The following is a 10935-nucleotide window of genomic DNA, read 5'->3' on the forward strand; positions in this document are numbered from 1 at the left end:
CAGGAAAAGTAATCAATCTAACTTATGGAACCTTCACTTATGTAAGTTTTTATTTTTTCCATGAGATTAAATCCGAAAATTTTCAGTTCAGGAACATTATCCTAAAACCACCCAAAACTATTAATAATAATAATAGTAATTTAAATATATGTTTAGCTACTTATTTGAAAGTTACTGAAATATTTTTGTAATCTGTTTTGTTTTTCAGGTTTTAAAAACGAGTTATTCTTTAGTCGCTGTATTGAACAATTATAGTTAGTTTTAGAACCACTTAGGTACATATTTTTTTGTGAAAATAACTATCTTTTAAAAATTAGTATTCTCTTCACAGACTTACTTAGTAGTGTTTGCTGTTATTTGTACACACACACTGATTAGTTTCCTATGATGTTAAGAATGCAAGTAATGTAAAAATAAAAATTTCTTTAAAAATTGAGTATTTTATTTATCTGTGCTCCCAAAATAAGTTAAAATATATTCGTCTTGACTTTTAAATTTTATGGTTTTGTAAATTATATACAGGGTGAGTCACTATTGATTCGATATCCCATCAATAGTAGATACAAAAAAGGTGTCATTTCGATTTTTCAATTTATCAAAGTTTGACGTTTCTAAATTTTCAGTTTTACGATTTCTGAAATAATCTTTTTTTTATTTGCTCATTTTTCGACTTCCCAAAGTTTAGATTTTTTCAATTCTTCAATTTTTCCAACTTTCTGGTTTTTGATTTTTCAATTTTTCAGTTTATCGACTTTGCTTCTGTGGTTTATCGATGTTTCAATTTACCAATTTTTTTATTTCTTAATTTTTTAGATTTTCGATTTTTCGTTAAACTTCAGATTTTTCAATTTTTCGACTGATTTATACTTCGATTTCTCAGTTTCTCAACTTTTCGATGTTTTTTTAATTTTTCAATTTTAAATATTTCAATTTTTTATTTCTCGAGTTTTCAGTTCTTCTTTATTCCAATTTTTCAATTTTCAGAATTTTTAAATTTTTTGGATTGTGGCTTATTTCACGTTCTCAATTTTTTGATTTTTCGATGTTCCGATTTTTAAATTTTTCAATTCCTCGATTTTTCAGTTTTTCAATTTTTCCATATTCCGATTTTCAATTTTTCGATCTTATAATGTCACTAAATCGAAAAAGTATAAAATGAAAGCTTTGAAAAACCTGAAATTTGGATGTCAAAAAAAAGGAAAATTGAAGAAATGAAAAAGATTAAAAAGTGAGAAATATAAAACTTGAAAAATATTGAAAATAAGAGACTTTTTCAGTTTTTTCATTCTTTAAATTTTCGATTTCTCGATTTTTTGATTCTTCGATTTCTCAATTTTCCGATGTTTAAATGACACGATTTCTCAATTTTTGTCCTCTTCAATTTTACGATTTTGAAATATTTAGATTTTTCAATTTTTCGATTTTTGGATTTTCATTTTTTCGTTAAACTTGAGATTTTTCAATTTTTCGAGTGATTTATTCTTCGATTTTGATGTTTTAATTTTTCAATTTTTAACATTTCATGTTTTTCGATTTCTCGAGTTTTCAGTTCTTTTTTATTTCAATTTTTCAATTTTCCGATTTTTTTTTCGATTGTGGCTTATTTCACATTCTGAATTTTTTGATTTTTCGATGTCCCGATTTTTTAATTTTTCAAATCCCCGATTTTTCAGATTTTCGATTTTCACTTTTGCGAATTTCAATTTCTCGATTTTTTAAATTTTGGATTTTCGATTTTCCGATTGTCAGTATTTCGATTTTTCAATTTTTCGATCTTTTAATGTCACTAAATGTTACATGTTTTGGACCTTACATTTTTGACGGTTTTTGAATTTCTCGATTTTACAATTTTTGAAATTTCCAATTTTTAGATTTGTGTCGTTTTTTTTCTTTCCAATTTTTTGATTTTTAAGTTTGTCAATGTTTCATTCTTTCGTTTCTTTAGTGCTTTGATTTGCATTTTTTATTTTATTTTCCGCTTTTTTGATTTTTAATTTTTTTCAATTTCTCGATTTTTCAACTTTTAGAAATAAAAAAAAATTGAAAAATCGAAAAAGTATAAAATGAAAGCTTTGAAGAACCTAAAAATTGGATATAAAAAAAAGGAAAATTGAAAAATCGAAACATTTTATAATTAGAAAACTGAGGAATTGAAAAATCAAAAGTTGGAAATTTGAAAAATCGAATAAACGGGAAATCGAAAGTTACATTGAAAAAATAAAGGAAATGAAAAAATCGGAAAAGTACAAAATGAAAGCTTTAAAGAACCTAAAAATTGGAGATAAAAAAAGGAAAATTGAAGAAACGAAAATTTGAAAAAGCGAAAAGTTTTAAAATTAGGAAACTGAGGAACTGAAAAATCAAAAGTTGGAAATTTGAAAAATCGAATAAACGGGAAATCGAAAGTAACATTGAAAAAATAAAGAAAATGAAAAAACGAAAATGCTAACAAAAAACGGGAAATTAAAAATTAAAAAATTGGGAAAATGAAAAATAAAAAGCAAGAATTTGAACAATTGAGGAAACGAAACGTTGAAAAAGAAAAAGTACCTGATTTTTCTTTCTTAGTTTTTCGATGTCTCAATTTTCCATTTTTTTAATTTCTCTATTTTTTGGATATTTCTTTCAGTTTTGTTATTTTCCAATATTTCAATTTTTTGGCTTTTGGATTTTTTGATTTCTCGTTTTTTTACTTTTTGAATTTTCAATTTTTCGTTAAACTTGAGATTTTTCAATTTTTCAAGAAAAACTGGAAAATTGAAAAATTGAAATAACGGAGAATTAAAACATCGAAAAGTTGAAAAATTGATAACTGATACTCCAGAAATTGGAAAGCTTAAAATTTTAAAAAGTGAAAAATTAAGATATCGAAAAGTTGAAAATTTGAGAAATCGAAGTATAAAACTGTCGATAAATGTTACATTTTTTGGACTTTACAATTTTGACGGTTCTTCAATTTTTCGATTTTACAATTTTTGAAATTTCCAATTTTTCGGTTCATTATTGTTTTTCGATTTTTAAGTTTCTCAATATTTCATTCATTCGTTTCTTTACTGGTTTGATTTGCAATTTTTCTATTTTCTGCTTTCTTGATTTTTCAGTTTTTTGATTTTTAATTTTTTTTTCAATTTCTCGATTTTTCAACTTTTAGAAATAAAAAAGTGGAAAAATTGCAAACTTGTAAAATTGAAAAATTACAAACGAAAAATCGAAAAAGTATAAAATGAAAACTTTGAAAAACCTGAAATTTGGATGTCAAAAAAAAGGAAAATTGAAGAAACGAAAAATTGAAAAATAAAAAGATTAAAAAGTGAGAAATATATAAAAATTGAAAAATATTGAAAATAAGAGTCTTTTTCAGTTTTTCATTCTTTAATTTTTCGATTTCTCGATTTTTTTTATTCTTCGATTTCTCAATTTTCCGATGTTTAAATGACACGATTTCTCAATTTTTGTCCTCTTCAATTCAATGTTGAAATACCAAAAAATCCCAAAACTGAAATTTCGAAGAGTTGAAAAATAGAAGAATCGAAAACTGAGATTCACAAAATTGCACGAAATATCCAAAAATTGGGAAATTAAAAAAAAACAAAGTCTTGAAAAAACACAAACTTAAAAAATCGAAAATTTGAAGAGCTGAAGACTGAAAAATCGAAACTTTGGGAAGTCGAGAAATAGGAAAATAAAAAATAGACAAATCGAAAATTCAAAACATTGAAAAATTAAAATATCATAAAATTGAAACATGGAGAATTTCAAACATCAAACAATCAAAAAAAAATTCGAAAATCTAAAAAAAATCGAGAAACCGAAACACGAAAATTTAAAAAATTGGAAAATTGAAAAATCGAATAACAAAAAAAATCGTAACATCGAAAAATCGAAAAATCGAATATTGCTAATTTAGGACTTTTAACGAATTAATCCTTGGTTAAACAAAAAAAATTGTTGCATGTCAAAATCGAGTAAAACATATCAGATGTGATATTATGTTTGTAAATAATTCTGCACGCTTAGAGTCGACATTGGCCTGCGTGCACTCCGGTCTGTGGATCCAACAAGTTCTCAGGCGACGAAAGAATTTATTAGATTTTCAGATTTTAAGCATCCACCAACACCGCAACTCATTCCAAAAATAGGTGTTATATTCACATAAACTTTAAAATTAAAAAAAACTACTTACTTTCAGAAAGAAAAGGTACCACGATAAAAAATGTTTTTTACAAATGCTACTTTTAAAATCGGCTAAAAACAACCAATGAAACACTGTCGTTGTTGCTATCTGCGCTCTGATTGGTTGATTCACCAACTGACTTTAATATAACGTTGCTAACGGAAAAAAACTGCACCCACCATAAAAATAACAAAAAAATGCAGAATTAATACAAAACCACAAATGAACAAGTTAGAACTATGATAAATCAAATCGAAATTAATTTTTCTTGTTTCGTACAGTATTGTAGTTTTAAAAGAATTATCCCGATTTTGTAAATCTAAAAAAACTCACCCCAAAAATTCACAACGTTACAGCTTCAACAAACACTAAAATATTAATTACTGTTAAAAATAAACACCGCCACCACCAACGTATTAACAACTTCCTGACAGAACTCAGCAGAGGCCACCAGCCAAAAGAAGTAACTTTGATATCCGCCGCCGACTTCTCGCTTCACCCCCACCCTTTGTAGTCGAAGACGGTTTTTTAAAATTATTGGTGGCGAATTTAAAAATAATGGAAATTATATAAATATGGTTCCATAGTAGTGTGACTATATATTTTTGACTGTTATTAATACGAAATAATAATAAATTTGTCAGATTTAATAAAATGTAAAACTGGTCCACCCGGTATATATTTTTAATCGTAAGTCATTATTGCAAAACATTGTACAAAACTACTGTCCACATATTTAGTTGCAATGAAACAAAAAAAAAATGTTTTCGCAACCGCCGCCCCCGCCTCCACATAAAAAATATTCAATTAATAGACAACCGTTAGTCTTACCTAGAACGTAATAGAAGACGTCTTTGGAATTTTTGTGTGATTCTTCGAGCACAAATGCGCCCAATAAATCAGAACTGGAACGAGCCACACTTGTAAGCAATTCAATTTTCAACCTGCGACTGAACAAGTAAAGCGAGCAAGAAATAATTCCAGGAAGCGCCAGCAAAGGGAATTATCGGAATCGGAAATGTATGCGCTTCTGTTGTTATAACTTCGCAGAGAAAAGAATTTCAAACACAGCTTATGATTCATTTGGTTGGATTTCAAAATAATTATCATCGTTAAATTTCTTTAGTGTTTGTTGTCGTTTACAAGAATCACAGACTGGCAAAAAATAAAAAACGAAACCGGCTAACAATCTCAACAAAAAAAAAATTAAGAATAGTGATAAGTACCGATATGAGTAGAGTTACACGATAAATATTGTGTAAGAGTATCGCATGCACTTTCTACAGTTTTATTTATGTCCAAAAACATCTACAATTAAATTCAACAACAAAAACCTGATAACAATCAATATCATTACCCTACTTAGTTGATGAGTTAATGAGATTGGAAAAAAATAAAATCACCAGGACTTTGACTCAGCTAACATAGTGTGCTTAGCAACCAACAACAAGTGGATATTCGTATCATCATTAGAACCAGTTTAATTGGTTTGAAAAATCTTTCAATCCACATTTTTCTAACCTAATCTAACATAGAACAAACAAAAATAAACCTCTAAATGAAATCTTATCTTACACACTTAAATCCACTTCATTTCATAACCATAAATCAGTACACTTCTCACCAACACCCCAACAATGAAAACGTGTCTCCTATTTCTTTTCTATTTCCCTCTAATTTCCATCATCTATGCCGAAACCCAAAAAGACCGCCCGGTGGTAACCACCCCCTTGGGCAAAATCCGCGGCTACCACAAAAAATCAGCCAAACGCAACCTTTTCGCAGCCTTCGAGGGTATACCATACGCCAAACCACCAGTTGAAAGCCGACGATTTGAACCACCAGAACCCATCGAACCATGGAAAGGCACATGGGATGCGATTTCCGTTACCGAGTGTCCTCAAACCGCCTTGATACAAATGACGTCGGTTCAAGGTAAGTACCAGAAGAATTTTTTTCCCAAAAAAACGACAAATACATGTTTTACTAGGTGAATTTTCAGTTTTCCGATGTCTCAATTAATCTATTTTTGATTTTCCGATTTTTTGACTTCACAGAGTCTCGATTTTTCAGTTTTTCAATACTTCGATTTTTCGATTTTCCAGTTTTTTTATTTCTAAAATTTTGGATATTTTTTCGATATTTCTTTTTTTTGGATTTTCAGTTTTTCGTTTTTTCAATTTTTCGCCTTTTTTATTTTTCAATTTTTCAAATTTTAAAGTTCTAGATTGTTTGATTTCTCGAATTTTCAGTTCTTCCATTTTTTAATTTGTCAATTTTCCGAATTTTTAAATTTTTGATGTTTATCAATTTTTCGAAAAATCGGAAAATTAATAAATAAATTGGAAAATAGAAAATTTAAAAAACTCCGAAAATTGAAAAATTGAAATATCGAAGAACTGAAATCTCAAGAAATCCTAAAATTTTAAAAAACGAAAAATTGAAAATTCCAAAAGTAAAATATCAGAAATCGAAAAATCCAGAACTCGAAAAATCGAAGAGACGAAATACTAAAAAATGGGATTTTTTAACTGAAGTATCGAAAAATTGAAAAATTAAAGAAAAATTGAAGAATCGAAAAACTGAAAAATCAGAAAATTCAATATTTCATTTTTGGATTTCTCGGTTCTTCGCTTTTTTGCTTTTGGGCTTTTCAATGTTTCGATTTTCCAATTTTTCGATGTTTCGATTCACATATCTGTTTTTTCAATTTTTCTATTGTCTAAATTCTGGGGTTTCGATTTATCGATTTTTCGATTTTTCGGATTTTTGATTTTTAAATCCTAAATTTTCGAATTTTTATTTTTTTATGTTGGGATTTCTCGATTTTTTGATTTTTCAGTTCTTGAGTATTTTATTTTTTTATTTTCAATTTTTCAATTTTTGACGTTGATAAATTTTCAGTTTTTCTACTTCTCAATTAATCTATTTTTGATTTTCCCATTTCTTAACCTCACAGAGCTTCGATTTTTCAGTTCTTCAATTCTTCGATTTTTCGACTTTGTTCTTTGATTTCTTCTTTCAGTTTTGAGATTTTTCAATATTTCGATTTTTCGACTTTTCGATTTGTCGAATTTTGAATTTTTCGATTTTCTGTTTTTTGGATTTCAGTTTTTCGTTTTTTCAATTTTTCGTCTGCTTTGTTCCTATTTTTCAATTTTTCAACTTTACGATATTTTAATTTTTCAATTTTTCAACTTTTCGATATTTTAATTTTTCAATTTTTATAGTTCTAGATTTTTCGATTTCTCGAATTTTCAGTTTTAAATATAGAAGTTTAATTTTTTTTTTTTTTCGATTTTTCAATTTTTTTAAGATCTCGATTTATCGAGATTCGGATGTTTCGATGTTTATAAATTTTTTCAAAAAATCGGAAAATTAAAAAATAAATTGGAAAATCGAAAATTTAAAAACTCCGAAAATTGAAAAATTGAAATATCGAAGAACTGAAATCTCAAGAAATGCTAAAATTTTGAAAATTTAAAAATTAAAATATCGAAAAGTTGAAAAATTCAGAAATAGAAAAGTCAAAAAAGTGAAGTCGAAAAAAAACAAACTTAAAAAATCGAAAAATTGAAAAGTCAAAAACCTGAAAAATCGAAACTTTGGGAAGTCGACAAATGGGAAAATAAAAAATTGATTGATTGAGAAATTAAAAAACTGGAAAATCAGAAACGCCAAAATTTGTTAAAAATTAAAAAATATTGAAGAATTGAGAAATCGAAAAATCGAAAATTTAAAACATTGAAAAATCGGATATTTCAGAAATGGTAACCTCGAAAAATTGAAAAGCCGAAAAATATACTAAGTGGCATGGAAATCAGAACACCCAGTAATAGTAAGAATATTTTCATAATTTTTTGTATACATGTGTGTTTTCGGTTTTTCGATTTTTTGAATGTATGTTTATTGAATTTTTCGACTTTTCGATTTGTTTCCGAATTTTCAACTTTTCGATTTTTCAGTTTTTGAAATTCATATTTTTGACTTTTCGATTACTCGATTTTTGAATTTTCCAAATTTGGGGTTCTCTATTTTTGGATTTTTGTTTTTCGGTTTTTCGGTTTTTGGATTTTTTAGTTTCACGATTTTTCGAGTTCTCTAAATTTTTGAATTTTCAGGTTTTTCGATATTTGAATTTTCCGAATTTTTGATTTTTCAACTTTTTGAAATTTTAATTTCTTGATTTTTCGACTTCCACACTGCAATTTTTTTTACTTTTCGATCGTCTAGTTTTTTGTTCTTTCGATTTCTCGATTTTTCCACTTCTCAATTTTTCAATTTTTGGACTTTCGATTTTTTTTCGTTTTTTCAGTTTTTGGGAAAATTCAAAAACGTCAAAATATTGAAGAACTGAAACATCGAAAAATCGAAAATTTAAAAAACATCGGAAAATGAAAAATCGGACATTTCAAAAATGGTAACCTCGAAAAATCGAAAAGCCGAAAAGTATATAAAAAATCGAAAAATCGACAAATCGAAAGATTCAAAAACTGAGACATTGAAAAATCGAAAAACCAAAAGATCGAGAAATCGAGGAGTCGAAAAGTCGAGAAGGCGAAAAATCGAAAAATTAAGAAAGTATGGAAAATAAAAAACCATCAAAATTATCAAAATATGCAAAAATCAAAAAAATATGATAAACATTTTTTTTAACATTAATTCGGTCTTTAGATAAATAAAGTGAACCTTACCTTCTTTAATCATCTTGACCTTAAACCATCAAAATTAAATAAATGTTTTACTAGGTGAAGAAGACTGCCTTTATGTTAACGTGTACGTACCACGCGAGTACCCCAACCCCGAAGAACGACTCAACGTGATAGTGCACATCCATGGGGGTATGTTCATGTACGGGAGTGGCCACTCCTACTCCCATCCCGAGTACTTCATGGACGAAGAAGTCATTTTCGTGAACTTCAACTACCGGTTGGGGATTTTTGGCTTCTTGAGTACTGGAGATAGCGTGGTTTCGGGGAACAACGGCTTAAAAGATCAAGTGATGGTTCTAAAATGGGTGCAGGAGAATATTGGGAGTTTCGGGGGTAATCCGGAGAGTGTGACTCTCACGGGGTTATCAGCGGGTGCTTCGAGTGTACATTTTCACTACATTTCTGATATGTCAGTCGGTTTGTTCCAAAAAGGGTTCTCCCAAAGTGGAGTAGCTCTGAACTCGTACGCCCTCCAGGAAGAACCTTTAAAGAAAGCTAAAACGTTGGCGGAAGCTGTCGGGTGCCCCACGGCTTCGACTTCGGTTCTAGTGGACTGTCTAAAACAAAGACCTTTCAAGCATTTGTTGACGAAAATGCCACTATTTTTCGGGCACCATTTCCTTCCGGCAACTCCCTTCGGGCCGGTTTTGGAAAAAGGGTCCCAACCGTTCTTGAACAAAAACCCATATTATCTTCTACTGAAAGGGAAAGTTCAAGATTTGCCATGGCTTACTTCCACGGTGTCTCACGAAGGGTTATTCCCAGGAGTTTGTAAGTTTATAGCTATTTTTGAACATTTACGACGTTTTGATAGTTTTTATCAAGGAGTTGGACCAACTTAGTAAGAACTGGACACAAGTAGCCCCGTTTTTGCTAGATTATAGAGATTCTTTGGCTGAAACGTTGTGGGTGAGTACCGCTGAGAAAATTCGAGAGTACTACTTAGAGGGAAATCAGGAGATAACCATGGAGACGTTTCCCAAATTAGTGCAAATGTTAAGTGACCGGTTTCTGGTAGACGTGGAAGCCGCTATTAAACTGCAGTCAAAAGTTAATAAGTCTCCTGTATATTACTATCAGTTTGGGTACCCTGGAGACTCTAACAGCGACAAAAGTAAGTACTCTCGATGTCTTGACGTGGTTATCATGGGTGTTTTTAGCGGTCGCGCATGGTGCAGATGCCCAGTACTTTTTCTTTAGCATGTACAACAGGCCACCGTCACCCGACGAACTAAAAATGAAAGATATTTTGATGGATATGCTCTTAACTTTTGTCAAAACTGGGTATCTACTTAATTGGGTGTTCAAACCAAAGCTGATAATTTTTTTGTAGGAAACCAAGAATTGCTGATCGCAAGTGGGAGCCTGTCGAGTTTCCAGATGTAAGATTCATGGATGTGCCAACGTTTGAACTGGATCAAGTCAAAATGGTCACTGTAAAGGAACTAGCACCTAGAGAGTTTTGGAAAAGTTTAGGATTTTTGGAAAATCAAAATCTGCTTTTAATGAAAGACGAGTTGTAAATTTAGCAGTATTGTGACAAACAAAGGCAGGATTTATATAAATACATGAAGTTTTTTCAATGATACGATTTCTCAATTTTTGTTCTCTTCAAATTTTGACGTTTCTAAATTTTCACTTTACCGATTACTAAAAAGTAACCTTTTTTTATTTTCCCATTTTCCGACTTCCCAAAATTTCGATTTTTTTCATTTCTTCAATTTTTCGATTTTTAAGCTTACGATTTTTCTATATTGGTTCTTTAGTTTTTCCATGTCTCAGTTTTGCAATTTTTTAAATTCTCAAATTTTTGGATTTTTCTTTCTGTTTTGGGATTTTTCAATATTTCGATTTCTCGTTTTTCATTTTTTGGATTTTCAATTTTTCGTTAAACTTTAGATTTTCCAATTTTTCTTTTTAAATTCTGGGGTTTCGAATTATCTATTTATCGATTTTTCAGTTCTTCTATATTTTAATTTGTCAATTTTCCGAATTTTTAAATTTTCGATGTTAATCACTTTTTAGAAAAATCGGAAAATTAATAAATAA

General features: G+C 29.1%; 2 protein-coding genes across 3 annotated transcripts in view; one reads left to right on the forward strand and one right to left on the reverse strand.

The window, feature by feature from the left end:
- LOC135125119 (3'-5' RNA helicase YTHDC2-like) overlaps nucleotides 1-5128 on the reverse strand; it is a 35683-nt gene extending 30555 nt beyond the window's left edge. The window contains exon 1 of one of the 2 annotated variants that reach the window (XM_064050473.1): nucleotides 5006-5128. The gene's annotated coding sequence lies outside the window, so the exon portion shown is untranslated. Of the gene's footprint in view, nucleotides 1-4507; nucleotides 4596-5005 lie in introns of those variants that run through there. The other variant, XM_064050474.1, reaches the window with a different exon arrangement.
- A 654-nt stretch (nucleotides 5129-5782) lies between these two features.
- On the forward strand, nucleotides 5783-10459 carry LOC135125121 (carboxylic ester hydrolase-like). Its single transcript, XM_064050475.1, has 5 exons — nucleotides 5783-6109; nucleotides 8923-9657; nucleotides 9701-10000; nucleotides 10047-10170; nucleotides 10220-10459. The coding sequence occupies exons 1-5, from the start codon at nucleotides 5812-5814 to the stop codon at nucleotides 10407-10409; spliced, it is 1647 nt and encodes a 548-aa protein (XP_063906545.1). The 5' UTR covers nucleotides 5783-5811; the 3' UTR covers nucleotides 10410-10459.
- The last annotated feature ends 476 nt before the right edge of the window (nucleotides 10460-10935 follow it).

Source organism: Zophobas morio, unplaced genomic scaffold, assembly GCF_036711695.1.
Source record: "Zophobas morio isolate AGI-343-1 ecotype UQ-CSIRO unplaced genomic scaffold, CSIRO_AGI_Zmor_V1 ptg000008l, whole genome shotgun sequence".
Classification (NCBI taxonomy): domain Eukaryota; kingdom Metazoa; phylum Arthropoda; class Insecta; order Coleoptera; family Tenebrionidae; genus Zophobas; species Zophobas morio.